Source organism: Calidris pugnax, unplaced genomic scaffold (genome assembly GCF_001431845.1).
Source record: "Calidris pugnax isolate Ruff unplaced genomic scaffold, ASM143184v1 scaffold116, whole genome shotgun sequence".
Lineage (NCBI taxonomy): Eukaryota > Metazoa > Chordata > Aves > Charadriiformes > Scolopacidae > Calidris > Calidris pugnax.
Window position 1 is genome coordinate 872,217 of NW_015090877.1, and position 19,510 is coordinate 891,726.

General features: G+C 52.3%; 1 protein-coding gene across 5 annotated transcripts in view; it reads right to left on the reverse strand.

Moving 5' to 3' along the window:
• Window positions 1–19,510, reverse strand: part of PPP1R12B (protein phosphatase 1 regulatory subunit 12B) — a 118,294-nt gene that overhangs the window by 17,141 nt on the left and 81,643 nt on the right. For 4 of the 5 annotated variants that reach the window (XM_014946311.1, XM_014946310.1, XM_014946312.1 and 1 more), the window contains 2 exons: window positions 1,690–1,706; window positions 1,054–1,201 (listed from right to left, as the gene is read on the reverse strand). In XM_014946311.1, coding sequence (XP_014801797.1) covers window positions 1,054–1,201; window positions 1,690–1,706 — 165 coding nt within the window. Of the gene's footprint in view, window positions 1–1,053; window positions 1,202–1,689; window positions 1,707–16,188; window positions 16,748–19,510 lie in introns of those variants that run through there. The other variant, XM_014946315.1, reaches the window with a different exon arrangement.

Here is a 19,510-nt window from a genome sequence, read left to right on the forward strand (position 1 = left end):
CAACAGTAGGTGTTCGTGGCAGTCCATAGCCCTGCCTTTCAAGCGTTGTGTGGAAAGTTTCAGAGATTATAGCAAAAATAATTCTGTGGGGCTCAAGCCACACCGGCACTCTCACAGTGCCTTCTCGTGCTCCTTTCAGATCCCCCCAGCATTTCTCTACCCTGACTCCTCACCCCCCTTCCCACAGGTATCTCACTTTGCATCGCGTCCTTTCATTCCCTGTCCTTTTCCCACCCTCTGAAGGGCTGAGGCATTGGAAAAAGGCTGGTGTGCCTTCCTGTCCCGGGTTGAGAGACACCAGACTAACTTTTCTTCTAATGCTGGGGAAAATTGCACTTTTAGAAGACTCCAGTGTCTGAATTTGTGCAAATATTTACTTTATAGCCAGCCAGGCTCTGTGGGATTCAAGGGTAGTGCTTTCGATCCTTGCCAGGCGCAGGGACAAGGAGGAGCAAGGCCTGGGCATTTGACCCAGGCTGCCAACAGGATTATTTCATAACATGAACGTCACATTCAACATAAATTAGAAGGTTTGCTGCGTAGCTCTCTCTCCCTTGATGGCAGCGGGTCCAGGCAACTCCTTGCCCCGGTGCCGGAGCCCTGAGGCCTTCCCTTCCTCCTGAGGCCATTGCGCTGGCAGTGTCCGCCATTTGCTGTCCCTGCTGGGAGTGCACATCTTCCCCCTGACAGAATTGGCTGAGTAGAATTCTTGTATATCTTATATCAGTATCGGGATTAATACTGGTTCTTTAGTATTATTGTTAATTATTTAGTCTTAGTCTATTACATTTATTTATATTTCAACCCTTTGTGTTTCTTTGTGTTCCCCGATTCCCCTTTCCGGGTGGGGAGGGGTCATCGGGTGATAAAATAAGTGTCTAAATGACAATAGATTGTTATGGGTTTTCTCAAACCATAACACTTCCCAACGCAATGGAAGAGAAAATGAAAATAAGCTTTTTTTCTTTCTCAGGACCCTCAGTGCAGGTTTCTGCAGCAGCAGGCGGCATCGAAGGCGCACACAGTGACATTAATACATTGAAAAAAGCCTACTTTTTTATAGTCCCTGTTACTCTCCTCTTCTGCCCTGCTGCTGAGGGCGGCTAACCGGTTCTCTCTGCGGGTGTAGGCACTGGAGCGGCTGGAGGCACGATCACCGTAGGAGGACTCACTGCTGGTGGGGTTCGTCGCTGCTTCCAACCTAAACCACAAGGAAGACCCATCACGGTGGAGCTGGTGTTGCTTTGGGACGGCCAGTATTAGCCCGACCGGTGAGGACAGGATGGCATGGCTGGGATGCTGAGAGCCCTCCCCACCCCCCAGCTGGGCATCGCTGTGACACCAGAGCCACCACCGCTTTGAAACTGGAAAAAACTCCAGTGGGTATCAGCCCCAACCCCCAAACAGGCAGTAACACCCTAAAGAGCTCTCATCTTCGTGGTGGGAGCAGGCTCCATTTCTCACAGGGCACGGAGGGCTGTTCCTCTCTGCTGAGAAGCTGTTCAATAATTCTGGGAGCAAAGCGTGAAAGCACTGGCCCAGCAGCTGCCCTGAGGTGAGAACCAAACAGCCAGTACCAGCCTCAGCTTGTGCCCATGATTTGAAGTACAGGGAATCTCCAAAGCCATAGAATAATAGGCTGTCAATTAATAATAAATAGAAAAAAACTGTAAAAAATAGAATTCTTACCTGGAAAGTCTTTCATGCTGAAGGAAAAAGAAGAAAGAAAAAAGGAATTAATAAAGAGGACAATTAAAGGTTCAATCCAAGAATTACAGAACTACCACACAACAGCAATTTCCACCTCCAACACCAGCACCGAGCTCACAACAAGCTCAGCAGAGTTATTTCCCATGTCCAGACCAGGAACCACCCATCCTTGCCTGAAGCTTTTCAACTACTTCAGCTTCTCGGAAGCACTTTGGGTTTCCTTTCTTTTGTTAACCTAAAACTTGCTGAACCTTGTTCTTCAAACCCTGGTCTCCAGAATTGAAATCCATTCCTTTGCACCAAAATGGATCTATTGTTTTCCTTTTCAAATCAAATTATTCTTCCTGACTTTGATCACTGCCCTGTGCACGATGTGGGTGTGAGGGGTTAATGGACCATGATACGCAGAGCTCGCTGCGTGTTTGTGTTGGACTCCAGGAAATCACAGACAGCTCTTTTTCTCCATGTGCAAGTCCCTCCCCCACAAAGAAAAGCTTCACCGTGGTGAGACGATACAGAGCAGGAGCTGCACGAGGAAGGGAGAGGGGCCTTACACCCACCAAAAGGGGGGATGTGTTCATGGAACCACGGAATCACAGAATTGTCAGAGTTGGAAGGGACCTCTAGAGACCATCCAGTCCAACTCCCTGCCAAAGCAGGGCTGCCCAGAGCACATCACTCAGGAGCATCCAGGTGGGACTTGAAGATCTCCAGAGAAGGGGACTCCACACCCTCCCTGGGCAGCCTCTGCCAGGGCTCTGCCACCCTCACCCCAAACAAGTTCTTCCTCAGATTGGAGTGGAACTTCCCATGTTCCAGCTTGTGCCCATTGCCTACCAGCTCTCCCAGCCTTTCCTCATCAGGGAGATGTTCCAACCCCTCCATCATCTCTGTTGCCCTACACTGGACTCTCTCCAGCAGTTCCCTGTCTCTCTTGAACTGGGGAGCCCAGACCTGGACGCAGGATTCCAGTTGTGGCCTCCCCAGTGCAGAGCAGAGGGGGACAATGACCTCCCTCCACCTCCTGGCCACACTCTGCCCTACGCAGCCCAGGATCCCATTGGCCTCTTGCCCACAAGGGCACATTGCTGGCTCATGGAAAGCTTGCTATCCACCAGGACTCCCAGATCCTTCTCCTCAGTAGTACTTTCTCCACCCCTAACCTATATTGGTGCCTGGGGTTCTTCCTCCCCAGGTGCAGGACCCTACATTTGCCCTTGTTGAACCTCATGAGGTTCTTCTCTGCCCAGCTCTCCAGCTTGTCCAGGTCACGCTGGATGGTGGCACAGCCCTCTGGAGTGTCATCCAGCCTGAAGTGTGTGTTAGGACCTTCTTTCCCCATCAATACCCAAGTCACCCCTAAGCCTTGGACGCTCCTTCGCTGCAGCCCACAATTACTGCAGGACACCCCACACCGACTGCCACCGCAGTCTCTGCAAGATGTCTCTGTTGGGCAGACACACAAATTCATGGCAGAGTTGAACCCTTTTCCATTCTCTTGCACTGGAAGTTGAGCGTGATGCTCCCTCCCTGGAGTTATTAGCGGTGCTGTTTCTCTGAGCGAGCACAAACCACCTGCAGGTGCTACCAGTTATTTCCCCGGATCCTTTTCAATAAGTGCAAGAGTCAACAGGAGAAGGACATCACAGAGAAGACGAGGGGTCAGGCTTTTAGTGCCCAGACGTGTCTGTGCTGGAGTTTGCTCTGCCAAGATCCACGCCTAGACCCAGAGCAGGACGCCTGGCTGGGCTGTGTCTGAAGATCAGACCTGCTGCTCCCCCCGGCCCATGGACGGACGACGGTGGAATTAACCCCCCCACTCCATGGAGAAGGAGGGTGGAGGAGTGACCCTGCGATGTCTCTGCTCAAAGCCAGAGGACCACAAGGGCCAGTCCCCGAGCAACCCAAGGACCGCTGTGCCCAGCCTGCCTGCATCCCTGCCCTCGCTCAGCAGCATGCAGGGACATCTTACATATATCTAATTATTATGTTTTTAATTCACCCTGCCCTAATGTAACCCTTACCCCGAATCCTGACTCAAGGCAGGAGCCTCCCCAAGGAACCTGCAACCCCTTCTCTGAGCCCAGCCCTCTGAGGTGGGACCAGCACAAGAGAAAGGAACTGAAGAATCCCAGCGTGGATGGACACCACCATCAGCTGTAGCTGCCACATCTAGCACCTTCTCCCTAGAGCTGCGCCGGCAGGGCCACCCCAGCCGGGCTCCTGGGGCAGGTCTGGGTGCCAGCCCCATGCTCTAGGGACGGTCACCAAAGCTCCAGGAGCCTGTCCTGGTGCTGGCACCAGTCCTGAGCCATGGCGGCAGGTCCAGCTCCATATTATTAAATTTGCTCTAACCCCTCTCCGTGCACCAAAGTTGTTCTTCTTTGCATCGCACAGGTGAGGAACAACCCAAGGGAGGCAGCAGAGGGTTTCCACCATCGCTGTTCCTCCTCCAGCAACACTGGCCACTGGCCGGGAAACTTCTCCTGTTGTGGCAGGTCCATCTCCCTGCTCGGCCAAACAGCTGGGCTCGGGCCATGCTCCGGAGGAAGCTCAAAGCCAATACGGTGGGAACAGCTTCCATATGGCACAGGGCTGTCATCAGGATGGTTTCCCTTCTTCAGCCACAAAACGCTGGCTGATGTCACCATGGCCCTTCGTTAGCCGAGCTCCCCACATGTCCCTCTTACAGCCCTCAGCTGCCTGACAGCTCCCGTTTAATTTTGGCCCCACAACCCAACCTCCCCTATTGAGCGGGAGAGGGGAATTAGGAAGCGATTAACAAGCCTCTTGGTGAAAGTTATTTGTGCACTTTATGCTAATCCCCTTCAGTGGCCACTTTTCTTACGCTGACGAACGGCTGGGCCAGTAATCCACTTAATATCAAGCCTGCATTTATTTCAACAAACGCACCTGCTGGTGTGTTTGAACAGCGCTGAGAGAGTCCACACGCGGCTGGGCAAGGCCATGTGGAAACCAAGCAATAAAACCCGAGCAGGTCCCCAAGCCAGCGTGCTTGCAGCAGGAGGAAAAAATCATTTCTTTTCCTCCAAAGAAACTAATACTTTGCACAGGCAGAGAGCAGGGATGTGCTTCTGCAAAGGAAGGGCGGGTAAGAAAGGAATCGCTTTAAACACAGTGGATGGGAATGGCGAGGGGGGGAAAACCCACCAGGTTTATTGTGTTTAAAACCTTCCTGTGCTGGATACTGGGATGAATTGTTTCAGGATGCAACTGTCGCTGTGTCTGTAAAGAGGGAGGGAGCTGCCTGATGAGACAGAAGGACCTGGGAGCATCGTCCCTGCCGCCACTGCCACCCTCAGAGCAGTGACCACCCCCCACCGGCACCCCCGGCTCCGGGAGGGCTCCAGCCAAGGGCTACTGCCCTGTGATTTCTCCTCCTGCCACTTTGTCTCCCTTTGGGCTCCCTTAAAGCACATCCCTGCCACAAAACATGTGGCAGAAAGTGTCCTGCAGAAACAGCAGAGATTCACAGGAAAGCCAGTCCCTTTCCTCACCCTTCAATTTTTGGGTGCCTCTCTCCGTGCTGCTTCAGTTGAAAGCGGTATTTTTGAGACAAAGATGATTAAGTTTGAGATTAACTGGATAAAGGCTGAGGTCTGGAAGGCAGAGCCTGATACAGCAGCTGCTGAAGTATCCTGACTGTAATGGAAGTTGCAGAAGAGTTTTCATCAGTGGGTCAGTCTCCTGCTTGCTGCTACCTTCAGAGAGGGGGGGAAGATTTATTTATTTTGTTTAAAATCAATTTCTGACTCGGTATTTTCCTGGGTTTTGCACAAAGGCCAGTGTTTGTGCTGATATTTCAAAGAGCACCTTATTCAGAGTTTGTTTTTTTGTTTGTTTGGTTTGGGGTTTTTTTTGAAATAACGATGGAGCAGAAAAAAATCCTAGGAGGAAAAAAGTTCCAATTTGCACCTTCAAAAAAAAGCTCCAACTAAAAAAGAGAAGACGGAAAGCAGCAGCTCTTAGCACAAAGAGAGGCTTTGATGCCCGAAGAAGAGAGTTAAATGAAAGGAGGAGTAAAATCTCTTGCTCCCGGGAGGCGGCGGTGCCGTGCGGGAGGTACCGGAGCGGGGAAGCGCCTCCTCTGATGTTCGCAGGGAGACAGCCCTGCTCTTTGCTCAAAGCCAAACATTTCCAGAGGCCACTGGGACATCCCGCCGGAGACATAATTTGAGTAGAAAACAGCATCTTTCCGGCTCAGTTCTGCCCTGCTTTTGGCCAGAGCGCCCTCAGGAACCTTCACCAGGTGCCTCCAGCGGCGTCTGCACCGAGAGCTCCGCAGCCCCTGGCTTTTATACAACCACAAAATATTCGTTTAAACTCCTGCAGCACGGGCTGGCTCCTTGTGCTGCGTGTGTAAGGCATGAAGAAGGTTGTGTCTGCTCGGAGATGGAAACTCAGAGTCAGAAAGTGAAGGTCAAAAGTCTCCCTCCTTCATTTCTGGAAAGAGAAGGTGGAGGAAAACAGAGGGAGAGAAGAGGCACCAAACGTGGCAAAACGTGAGCCACCAAAGAGGCACCAAAGGTGCACCTATGGACTGAGCTGGTGCAGAGAAGGGCTTTCCCCTCCTGATTTTTCCTTGAATGAATTCTGTGCGATGTGCTAAGAGTACAAAGGAGATGCTGAGAAACTGCTCTATCCACTCTACCTGAGCACTGAGGGGTTTTTTTTTTCTTCCCCTGGCAAATTTGGAGCAGCGCTGTCAGTTTTGCCCAGACTCCTTCATTTCCCTCGGGATCAAAAGTTTGACAAGAAACATTAACAGCCGGGGAAGCATCGGGTGGTGAAATTATCCTTCCTGCCATCTAAACAGGGTCACATCGCTGCGGGGTCTGGGGGAGGAGGCCCCTGGGGAGACACGAGGTGCTGGCGGCGGCTGCCCTGGTTCAGAAAACGGCCCCAAGACCCGGCGAGAGCACCCAGACACCCGGGGGTGGCTTCAAAGGAAAACTTAAAAGCACAGAAACCTTGCTGTTGTGCTCGAGAGTTCTGGTAACCCTCAGATCTTGGGCCTGAGATCTATGTCCAGCTCTGGGGCCACCAACATCAGAAGGACATGGAGCTGTTGGAGCGGGGCCAGAGGAGGCCCCGGAGATGCTGGGAGGGCTGGAGCCCCTCTGCTGGGAGGGGGGGCTGAGAGAGTTGGGGGGTTCAGCCTGGAGAAGAGAAGGCTCCAGGGAGACCTTGGAGCCCCTTCCAGTCCCTCAAGGGGCTCCAGGAGAGATGGGGAGGGACTCTGGATGAGGGAGGGGAGCCCTAGGAGGAGGGGGAAGGGTTTGACCCTGAAAGAGGGGAGATGGAGCTGAGATGTGGGGAAGAACTTGTTTGGTGTGAGGGTGGTGAGAGCCTGGCCCAGGTTGCCCAGAGAAGCTGTGGCTGCCCCATCCCTGGAGGGGTTCAAGGGCAGGTTGGAGGGGGCTTGGAGCAACCTGGTGTGGTGGGAGGTGTCCCTGCCCAGGGCAGGGGGTGACACTGGATCCCTTAAGGTCCCTTCCAGCCCAAACCATTCTATGATCTTTCCTCCTGTCCATCTCCCGGTGGGTAGCACATTCAGGTAGTGCTGGGGGTGGCAGAGGACAGCCAAGGGTTCAGCCATTTGCCCAGCCCCCCCCGACAGGGTCAGAGACAATTGAACCTGGAAAACACAGGTCACCTGAGATGGGACCTGGGAAAAAAACACAAAGGGCATCATTCCAGCCTGGTCTTCTGGGCCCCCCAGTTCTCACCAGCCAAAGGTGGGGGCAGAGCTGGGGACGGGCCGTGGCTCCCCCCCGATGCTGCACAGCACCAGGAACGCTGTACGGTTTTGATTTTAAAAATGTGCTTGGACCGTGGAGGGCAGGAGCCTTCTCTTAAAAACTCAGAAACGTTTACAGCTGTTAGGAGTTCAGTAAAGTATAATTAAAACCAAGTTCCTCGTGGAAGGTTTAGATAAAGTGCAGCCCTGAGCTGCAGTGCCAAAAGGGGGGATCGGCCGCTGCTCCTGCCAAGTCAGAAATTCGCCTAATTGCTTCCAATTGCGTTCTTCTGCGGCTGGGATCTGACCCAGCAAAGGCAGAAAAAATACACTATTTACATTGGTTCAAAAAAAAAAAAAAAAGGAGAAAAAAGAAAAAAAATAGATGCTTTGGGAACATTTTATGCTTCTTTATCTCCAAGTGGTCAACCTCAGGAAAATGTGCACTATTTTAAGATAGTTCTCAAGGAATTTATTTTGGTGTGTTTTGTTTCAGCGAGCTTGATGAACGCGTACGATTAAATAACCACCTTCTGACAAGATCCTGGAGCTCGGCTCCAGCCCTGCTCCCCTCCCTGCTCTCCGTCAAGAGGGGAAGTTTTAAGAACCTCTCGGATTTTACTCTTGTGCTGGCAAATATCCTCCTGGTGAGTCCTGTTTGTTTTAGAAATTAAATGTAAAATAAAGCCAGCTGCTTTTGGGACTGGTTCTTTCCCTCTTATATGCAAACCCCTGCAGTTCCACAGCTCTGCTGCTCCCACACCCCCACGGGGTATGTGCTCGGCTGGGCCGACGCAGGGCAGCTGTGACAAGGACAACCTCCCTGGTGGGACGTGTTGGTGCAGGTAGAGCTCCTCCCAGAGCTGGCAGAGCCAGAGCAGAGCTGGAAGGAGGGAAAGCGATGAGGAAGGCCATCTCCTACTCAGGGAATTGTCAGAGTTGGAAGGAACCTCTAGAGACCATCCAGTCCAACTCCCTGCCAAAGCAGGGCTGCCCAGAGCACATCACTCAGGAGCATCCAGGTGGGGCTTGAAGATCTCCAGAGAAGGGGACTCCACACCCTCCCTGGGCAGCCTCTGCCAGGGCTCTGCCACCCTCACCCCAAACAAGTCCTTCCTCACATTGGAGTGGAACTTCCCATGGTCCAGCTTGTGCCCGTTGCCCCTCGTCCTGTCACTGGGAACCACTGAAAAGAGTCCGACTCCATCCTCCTTCAACCCACCCTTTAGATCCTTGTCAGCATTAATAAGGTCTCCCCTCAGCCTTCTCTTCTCCAGGCTAAAGAGCCCCAGCTCTCTCAGCCTTTCCTCATCAGGGAGATGCTCCAACCCCTCCATCATCTCTGTTGCCCTACGCTGGACTCTCTCCAGCAGTTCCCTGTCTCTCTTGAACTGGGGAGCCCAGACCTGGACGCAGGATTCCAGTTGTGGCCTCCCCAGTGCAGAGCAGAGGGGGACAATGACCTCCCTCCACCTCCTGGCCACACTCTGCCCTACGCAGCCCAGGATCCCATTGGCCTCTTGCCCACAAGGGCACATTGCTGGCTCATGGAAAGCTTGCTATCCACCAGGACTCCCAGATCCTTCTCCTCAGTAGTACTTTCTCCACCCCTAATCTATATTGGTGCCTGGGGTTCTTCCTCCCCAGGTGCAGGACCCTACACTTGCCCTTGTTGAACCTCACAAGGTTCTTCTCTGCCCAGCTCTCCAGCTTGTCCAGGTCACACTGGATGGTGGCACAGCCCTCTGGAGTGTCAGCCAGCCCTCCCAGTTCAGTACCATCAGCGACCTTGCTGAGGATACACTCTGTCCCCTCGTCCAGGTTATTGATGAAATTGTTGAACAGGACTGGGCTGAGTATTGACCCCTGGAGACACCACTGGTTACAGGCCTCCAACTTGACCCTCCTCAGCCCCAGCCCTATCAGCCCCATGCTCCCCTCACGCCACACTTGGCTTTCAAGTCCTGTGTGGTTGGGGTCAAGTTTGGTTTTCCAGTGGGTGCAGAATATTTAGAAGCTCTGCTTGAACTCTGCTTTTTAGTATCGTTTTCCGAGGTCGTTGCCTCCCTGGGGAAGCAGCTCTGCTGAGCCCAGTGCCGAGGTTTGCTCCAGCCGAGGTGATGAACGGCGCTGCCTCCGTCTGCCGTCTGCATTTGTGCAAATGCAAGGATTACAAAATCCCATTGATATGATTAATAATCCAGTGCAGCCAAACCACCTCCATCTAACCTCCAACTCCCCCAAGCCTGATGCAAAATATGTTTTCACAAACTATAAATCAATAAACTTTGCTTAATAAAAACTGCTGTTACTGAAGCATAATATTAAAAGCTCCTCCAAGATGGAATAGTGGCTTTGGCAGCTGGATGCAGCTGAGTACTTCATTTTCAGTATGGCCAGCACGTATTTAATCAGAAACAAATCCGTGGGGCTGTAATGGAGTGGGGACCGTGTCTCCTGCCACCCCACCAGCCATGGCAGCTGGTGCCTCAGTTTCCCCCCGTCTCTCATGTGGCCCCTTGGCTTTGCAGCAGCTGGAGTTGATCACTGCGGTCCCTTGGGGACAAACTTCGCCACGCAAGACGTCAAGCTGGATTGTATTTTAATTCAGTAAAGGCCACAGCCTTGAAACTGGGGCTTTGTTGCTCTTATATTTTTCCTTCTTTTCGAAGGGATCAAGTTTTATTGGTGAAAAATTTAATTTTGCAAAGCGACGTGATCTTAGACAAATCTCTCCAGAGATGAGGAAATAAGAGCTGAACGGCCAAGTGACATAAGAAGAGAAGATTTCTGCTCCTAAATGTCTTCAACATGAGAACACCACAGGTCTGCAGGCAATGTCCTCCTGGCCCTGCAAAGGCTCCAGCAGGATGTTTTCAGCTGTTTTCTCCAGGTACTAAATACCTATTTGCCCATTAGCCAGGGTTCAAACTGCCCTAAACCACCCTGACAATTTGCTGTCGTGAAGGTCGCCCCAAGGTCTGGGGAGCACCTCCTGCAGCCACGGAGCACCCCGGGAGAGTCACCACGGCCAGCGGCAGCGCTCGCATGGACAGGATGAGGACTGGTTTCATGTGCCAACCCGGCTGCACCACACAGAGCACCTCGTGCTGCTACAACTCAGGCAGTGTGTACTGTCTCACTCCTCCTCTCCTTTGCTTCAGTCTAAAATAGCTCCAGGCCAGCTGCCAGGCAGTGATTTAAACCTGGAGCTCCTCTCATCTAGTTGAAGGCCCCTGCTGCAAAGGTCTTCTACTGAACTGCAGTAGTAACCTCAGCAATTTGGGGTCGTTAAAATGAATTTACATTTTCACTGTAAAAAACCCCAAAAAAGTAAAAAAGCCTCTAGCCAACAACAACCTAACAATTCCCCAAGGTCCATCTGTTTGTTCTTGACCACCAGTTGCAGCCCCAGTGCATGAGGCACCATCTCCACTGGTGAAGTCTACAAGCACAAGACACATCCGTCAGGAACGGCTGCTGGTGCCCTGGGGAAACGGATGGATCGAGATGTCTCTTCTGGTCCTGGTTTCTACGCATTCGTATTCATTTTATGAAACATGAAGCTATAACGGGCAGCAGAAGTAAACACTGGTTTCCCGTTCAGCAGTTTGAGGTGGTTGCTCCCACAGAGTTACGACCCGCTCCCCCCACCACTCGCTCCCATCCCACGGCACCTCCCCGTCCCTTGTGCCAAGGCGCTTGGTTTTGTGGCTGTACCATGAGCTGACCCACATCAAAGATCCTTCTCTCCTCGGCCCTTTTACAGCCCGGGCTGATGCCCCGCTCTGGTGCAACCTCCAGTTGTCCTCTGACCTTCTGGCCCCCTTGCCCCGTGCCAGGCAGTGGTCTCAGAAGCTGAGCCATCCCGAGGGATTGCTCTCTGGCTGCTCCACCAGCTTATGCTAAGGCACCATCACTGACCAGGCGGTAGAGGGTTGAAAAGAAAGTTTTAAATGAGATTGTAGCTTTAATTGTGTGGTTCTTCCTGAATCATCCATGACCATTCAGACCCTTTAGCAATTCCCAGACTCCTGCTATGGTTTTGGCTTGGATCAATTCACCCTGTTCCTGGGAAGGGAGGAGAGCTGAAGAAGCCCCAGGGACACGAGTTGCCGACCCCACAGGTCACACCATGTGCCCGACCCCTTCTATTTACACACCTAGATGTAGCCAGTGGCAGGAGGTCACAGAAGGGAACATCTAACCTGTGGTGCCCCAGGAATGTCTAGAAGTTCCCCATGTGCTTCCAGATATGGACATTTATAGGGGAAAACTCAAAAACCAGAGAACAAACAGAACCCAGAAGGATTCCTTACCGATACACATCTAAGGAACACACCACTTGAGAAATAACCAGTGATAAACAAATCCAGGGGCTGAGGAACACAAACCCAGGTCAGCTGCCTTAAAGTTCAAGTTTCAGTAGCCCAGGTTTTTTGGTGGCGAACGGGAGAGGGGGAGACTTCTGCACGTACTGTGTAACTAGTCAGCAAGTCAGAAATCAGATAGAAAATGTCACGAGACAACTTATTTGACCCCATTTCAATTTATGCAGCGTCACTTCTGTCACAACTGGAACGAGTCCGAGGCACTAAATGGAACCCCAGGAAGATGAAGTTTCCTGCAGAAATGTTTTCACAGCGCTCGTTATTCTCTAAGGCGTCTGCAGCAGCAGCACAGCGAGGCCGGTGACTCACACGGATTTACCCAACCTGAGAATAAACCTGTTACCAGGAATATCTGAAACAGGATTAAACCTGTTGCAAAAGTGCTCACGGAGGGAAACCTGACTGTCAGGTGCTTTTATATTCCCAACTCCACAGGGCTGTAATGTGTAAAAACAGGCGTTTCCACCAAGCTCTCAGTGCTCCTGGACATCTCTCCCCGACTAGAAGAAGTCTGGTTTGGTTGCAATACCAGACCTCTAGGATTTGATACCATTATTTATGCACTAACACCCAAAGCATGCTGGATTTATACGCATGGCGAGCACCTGCAGCTCAGACAGCTAATGTTTTTGTGCATTAGCTATTTTTTTTTTTTCTTTAAGATTTTCTTTGGATTCTAGATGTATGTGTCCACATCAAGAATCGCACCCAGATCAGCTGCACTGGCTGCTGTGGCAATCGCTGCCCGAGCAGCCGCGGGCTGATTACCTCAAGGTAATCGTTACCAGAGGCTCGTTACCAGAGACGGCAATTTGGAAACCGTTGCTTTTTATGCTCAAGTATTACTATCGAGTGACTCGGTGAAAACATATGGCCCATAAAAGGTGATGCTCCTGCATCCCATGTTCCGCTTCGCGTGGCTCCTTCAGACACTCCAGTGAAAGGCAGAATAAAATCAATCAGTGCAGACCACTGAGTACACTTAAAAACTTTATTGCTGAGCCCTTACTGACAAAAATTCCGCTGGAAAGCTCAGGTAGTAAGCGCTGGAGGTGGCTTAATGAGAGAGTGATCTAACACCAGAGGGAAAAAGCCCTGTCGTGAAACCGTGAATATGGTCAGAGCAACAAGAATTATGTGGAGTCTCTGGAGGAGCACGTTACGACCATCAGCGATGGCACCAGAGGGACACGGGCTGAAGGAGCACCACGCAGGCTGACGAGGGGCTTCAGTTTTGATGGCCGTTTTTACAGCAAAAAATATTGGATGCCAAGACAAAAAGGAGCAGTGCGTAAAGGAATGGAAGGCTGGTTGACAAAGAGGTGGGAACCAACTGAAAAGGTGCAATCACAACGTGTGCAGTAGGTTGGGAGCCTGCAGTCCCCCCAGCCGTCCTTCTCCTGCCCCACCGACATCCCACGGAGAAGCACGAGGGTTATGAAGTACCGTGGCCAACAGATGGATGAGCCTAAACACAAACTGCAGGGTATGTCCTACGAAAAAACAACTGACCCAGCATAAATAGAATTTAAAAAAAAGAAAGAAAAAAAAAAGAAAATTCAGTCCTTGCTTTCATCCTCATCCTTCCATTTGTTTGCTGACTTCTGCCTGACAGGTTCCACGCCACAGGCTGCTTCCTACGCCCTTAGAAATGACTGCTAACAGGATTTTTTTGAGAAAGACAAGCCTTGCACTAAAAGAGTATGGTGCAAGACTTGTGATAAAAAGTAAAAAGGCACCCGCCACCACAAAAATAGAAGCTTTTGCCAAATAACGGGACGATCTGAATTGATTTCAAAGGGAATTTCAGTTTCCATTTTCTAGCAACCCCCTCGTTAGAGCAACTGAAACGGTGGAGCCAGCACCGTCTCCCCCGGGTGATTTAACAGGAGCTACTCGGCTATTTCTGTCCCGGTGACCGTAACTCTGGGCTCTTCCATTGTGACACATGAAATATTAAGGTATTTTGCCTTGTGGAGGTTCGGGGCAATGGGGCAGGGCTGTGGAGGAGGGCACAGCCTGACACCCTGCTCTCACCAGCAGCTCCTGCACCCGCTTAAGGATATTCAAGGATATTCCCTTCCTTCTGACCACCCCAAAGTGCTCACCCTTCTCAGCTCTGCATTTGGGGAGATCCCCTCAATTAAAGGTGGAAAAACCCACCCGCAACATTATCATGACAGCTAAGGAGGAATGTCAGGGGCAGGAGGACGAGTGTGGCCGGGGATGCCATCAGGAACCGCTTTGCAAACAGTGTCTGAATACACCGACACCTTGATAAGTGAAACCTTCTTTGCTTTGTCTGGTTCTCAAAGAGGTTTTTTTCCAGCTCCCTGCCTGCTCATGTGTTTTCGCACCCCTGCTCAGCTGGGAACGTTTAGAGTCACCAGGTCTGCTGGTCTCCATCTTGGCTGGATGGGAAGATAAAAGACTCCAGAATATCACATTCCGACCCGTTTTCTTAAGGCCGGTGCACCCGCAGCTGGGGCTGCTTAACGGTGGGCACGGGGGGATCCACATGTGGGACAGGTCCAGGGAAAACCACACTCTGCTATTTCTCTTGCTTGTGGCAGAATGACTTTGTCTTGGAGAAAGAGTTAACTCAGATACTTCGTTCTAGCCTGAAGTAAATCCTTCCCTAATTAGCCTTTTAAGGCACGGGCTAGTTCCATAACGCCAACAGCACAGGATTGTGTCCTGGACTGACTCTGGAGCCGACGCTGCTGCGCTCCTGGCCTGGCTTCTCCCTCTCCCAAGCTCTGGAGCCACGGCTGGTGCCACCATCACTGCTGCAGGAACCACCGGCATTTCCGTGCTCACGTGTTTGCTTTCACCAAAACCCCACCGTCACGAGAAGCTCTTCCCAGGCCCCCCCATTCCCACCCAGCACCTTCTGTACCCACCCGAGAGCTCCCACCAGCCCCTCTGACACCCCCGGGGGCACCCAAGGGCCCACAATCCTGTCTTTGCTACCGAGAGAGAAGCCAGCCTCTCCCAGGACCCTGCACCAGGGCTCGCACCCCGCGAGAGAATGGGGCAGCCACGGCTCTGCCCAGATGTGTGTCACTGGTTCACACGCCTGGATGCATTGGGGGGGGTGGGAAATGTCACTCTGTGCACGCCAAACATGAGTGATTTTTAAAAAATTTGGGTTTGGAAAGAAACGAAAATATTTTCAGCTTTCCTCTATGACTAAGAACACATTTGAAAGGTTCCCCACCTGCTATCACGTTGGTTATCCACACTGTGGCCATTTACTGAGGAAGGCTAAGCCCGGCTGCGAGGCTGATGGAGAGTCCGTGGCAGCTCACGGGGGATGGGTTTAGATCTTCTAAACCCTCCCCAGAGATACCCTGGGTGCAGATGGGGAGAAAGCACAGACTCGTGCTCCTGGGTTAAGCACCAGGGGCAACCAGCAGCCAAGAAAGCCACGGAGGCTCATGATCCCGAGGTCGGGACTGCTGCCACCAACACCACGGCGGCGGGTTAAAGCCCTTTCTCCGTATTTCAGGCAACACTTTTTCCAGTCCAAGTTCTGTCACTTCAAAAGGAGCAGACAATGTGTATCTGATTCGAGCAAACACCAGTGCTCAGATTAATTTAATGCTTGCATCTAAAATTAGCCTGCCTTTTTAAAACTAATTCCTCCGGGCTTTGACTCCGGCATGATAATATTTCTTGATGGCAAAGAGAGTGCCCCAACCAGGGCTCGGACCTGGGAGTTTGGTGACTCCTCGGGACTCTGGAGCTGTTGGATCTTGCTACGGAATGTTCCTGGCTTTCAAACCCCCGGGGATGGGGAAACTGGCTCCGGCGTGGGGAGGAGCTGACTAAACTCCACTCACCGCCTGCTACAGGTGGTTTTCTTCATTTTTTTTGCTGTTGTTGACACTATTATACCCCAGCACAGGCCAGCACAGCCCCGGGGGTGAAAGCTGGGGACAGCAAACCTCGTTTCACCAGCGCTATCAAAGCACTCATGGAAAGAGCGAAGTTTAACAAGCTGGTCAGGTTTTGCTTCATTTTCACCCGTGAGGTTTTGTTCCAGCAATAGCCCACCGGGAGAGGGATGTTTCTGTGAAACTGGGTGGAAACTGCCCTCACGGCACCTCCCCACAGCCAGTACTGCAAACAGCCCCGGCGCGAGGCTCCTGCAGCTCGCCTTCAAACCTGCTGCTGCAGAGGCACCTTCCCGAGCTTCATTTAAACCATCCTCCTCCCGAAGCAAACCCCGGCCGCGGGTCGGACACCACCCGCCACCGCCGCGCTCTGCCGGGAGCACGTGCTGCCGCTCGCCCTGCGGTACGGAAAGGAAAAGGTGCTTACTCGGAGCGTCTTTGCGATGGGGGAAGGAGAGGACGGGGGAGAATCTGACTGAGCCTTCCTGCTGCGGGTGTATTCCTTACTCCTGCTGTACAGGGACGACATGGCCTGGCGGGCTGCTGGCAACACGAGTCTTGCTCTCCCGTCGCTCTACGGCGCTGGGCAGGTCCTTCTTCCAAGGTCAAAACAAACTAATTAAACTATTCACAGCTCTGGTAATTAAACCCTGCTGTTTAGGGTGTATAATTTTAGGCATTAAATTTGCTGCAGGGAGAGCTGAGGCTCCACAATGCTTCTTGTCGGAGAAGAAGAGGAGGAAGTGTGAAGGACCGGCCGTGCCCCGGCGCCGGGCGCCGCTCGGTGCCAACCTCAGCGCCCGTGGCCCGGCCAGCCCGCTCCCAAAAACGCCATTCCCAGAGCCTGTGCTGCCCGAACAGAGCGATCTCACCCCAAAACTGCAGCAGGCAAAAACTCCCAGCTCAAGAGAACGAGCTGGAAAAGCGGCTGGGTTTATCTAGAGGCGAAGCTTTTGCCAATAAAAAAAAAAAAAAAAAAAAAAGAAGAAAAAAAGACCAGAAACCCAAACCCTGCGTTACTCCGGAGCGCTGTCGCGAGCTCTCTGCCGTCACCGCGCCGAGCTGCGCGCTTTAAGCCAAACGCAAAAGCATAAATCAGGAAGAAAAGCTGGTTTGGAAAGGGGCAGTCCAGATGAAGTTGTGTGTGTTTTGTTCCGTCCTCCTCCTCCTTCTCCTCCTCCCGGGCGCCGTTACCCGGCGCAGCTTCTCCCGCCGCTGCCTTCTGACATTCCAGATCCTGACTCGCTCCGCCAGGAATGCTGGAGGGCCGCCAGCGGCAGCGATTCACTTTCAGCTTGGGATTTGGGCTGCCACTTGTAGGGAAAAAAAGGGGAAAAAAAGAGAAGAAAACCAGAAAACAACAAGAGCTGAGAAGGAAAGGAAAGGAAAGGAAAGGAAAGGAAAGGAAAGGAAAGGAAAGGAAAGGAAAGGAAAGGAAAGGAAAGGAAAGGAAAGGAAAGGAAAGGAAAGGAAAGGAAAGGAAAGGAAAGGAAAGGAAAGGAAAGGAAAGGAAAGGAAAGGAAAGGAAAGGAAAGGAAAGGAAAGGAAAGGAAAGGAAAGGAAAGGAAAGGAAAGGAAAGGAAAGGAAAGGAAAGGAAAGGAAAGGAAAGGAAAGGAAAGGAAAGGAAAGGAAAGGAAAGGAAAGGAAAAGAGAAGAGAAGAGAAGAGAAGAGAAGAGAAGAGAAGAGAAGAGAAGAGAAGAGAAGAGAAGAGAAGAGAAGAGAAGAGAAGAGAAGAGAAGAGAAGAGAAGAGAAGAGAAGAGAAGAGAAGAGAAGAACTTAGAAGCTCCCAAGGCCTGTCGGGCTGCGGGGCTGGGGACAAACCGACAGCACTTTGCAAAGCTCAAATTCCATCAGCGCTGTGCGGCTCTGACAAAGGGAGATGTTTAAAGGCCACGGAGCAGTTCATACCATTAAAGGGAGGCCACACTCAAGCAGCACAACAGGATTTCTGTTGTTGGCTCCTAAGCCTGTTTGGAGCTGCAGGAAGGCGATGGGGAGCTTGTGTAATGTACCTCATTCAAAGGAGGGTTTGGGATTGAGGAGGAGGAGGGGAGAGGAGATGGGAGGGATGGGAAAAGGGTGGGGAGAGCGTGTGCCTCCCCCCAGACCTCCCGCTTCCCTTTGCCCAGCGGTGCTGCTGCTGGGACCCCCGCTCTCTGCAGCGTCTCAGAGACAGCAAGATTGTCCACAGCGAAAGCAAGTAGATGTTCCTCATGTCCCACCTCAAGAAGCCCATGGGATGGTCATTTGAAAAACGCCCTCACACACACAGCAGCTGCGCTGATCTCAGACACTACACACAGCCTTGCAACCATAAGGCCCCAAATCTACCACCTTCTTTGCTGGAAAGGCATCAGCCCTGGTACCTGCACTGGACCAGTTCCACCAAGGCAGTGTTAACGAACCAGTACCACCCCACAGGACATGTCCTCGGCCAGCATCATCCACCCCTGCCCCAATCCACTGCTGACCGAGGCACTGGGAGCCTGGAGTTAAACTGTCTGCAGCTCCACAGGCTGCTTTATCATGAAACATTCCCTACAAGAATATTTATATTAAAATATTTTAAGAATATTACTACACTTGGATATAGAATCATAGAATGGTTAGAGTTGGAAGGGACCTTAAAGCCCCCCCAGTGCCACCCCCTGCCCTGGGCAGGGACACCTCCCACCACACCAGGTTGCTCCAAGCCCCCTCCAACCTGCCCTTGAACCCCTCCAGGGATGGGGCAGCCACAGCTTCTCTGGGCAACCTGGGCCAGGCTCTCACCACCCTCACACCAAACAAGTTCTTCCCCACAGCTCAGCTCCATCTCCCCTCTTTCAGGGTCAAACCCTTCCCCCTCCTCCTAGGGCTCCCCTCCCTGATCCAGAGTCCCTCCCCAGCTTTCCTGGAGCCCCTGGAGGGACTGGAAGGGGCTCCAAGGTCTCCCTGGAGCCTTCTCTTCTCCAGGCTGAACCTCCCCAACTCTCTCAGCCTGTTGATCTGAAATAATGCCCCTTTTTTGCACACTTCTTAGCAAATGTATGATTTTCCTGCCATACATATCTGGGGAAGGGTTTTGGAATAGCAGCTGCATTAATTTCTCCTGCCATCCAGCATTTCCCTGTCCAGGGGGGATGCGGCATCGCTGTGTGCCCACGGCGAGAGGGAAACGGGGCCGTGGGATTGTCCTTCTCCAGGAAAGTCACTTCTAGCTCAGGTTTCCACTTGATCCCTCATCACGAGGAAGGAGGGGGCTCATTATTCCCTGACTGCGGGAGGAGGGGCCGGGGGGGGGGAAGTTTGGAGGGGTCTAATCCTGCCTGGTGGTGTTTCTGTGGTCCCTGTTAAGGGTCTGGAGCTGAAGTGCAGACACAGAAGGTGGCAGGGACAGGCCCCCCGCTGCCCGGGGGGCTGCGGCTCCACCGGCACCTTCCAAGCCTCCATCTGTTGCTCTCATCACCCCCGGCCTCCAGTGCTCCCCACCCCACGACGAGAAGGTAATTCAGGCGTTTTAAATGCATATTTATAGAACTCGCACACCCCGGTTACCCTTTCGCAGGAGTCTCAGTTTCTGGGGTTTCAAAACAGTAAGAGGAACCGGGCTAACCCGTGTGGCCACCCCAGGCTGGGGTGTCTCAATTGCAGGACAAAGCCCCGCTGAGTCACCAGGAGGAGTTAAACAGCTGGGAACGGCAGGGTTTTGCCTCCCCTCCCTCCTCGTCCCAAACAAACCATCACCACATCCCTCCGTGCTCACG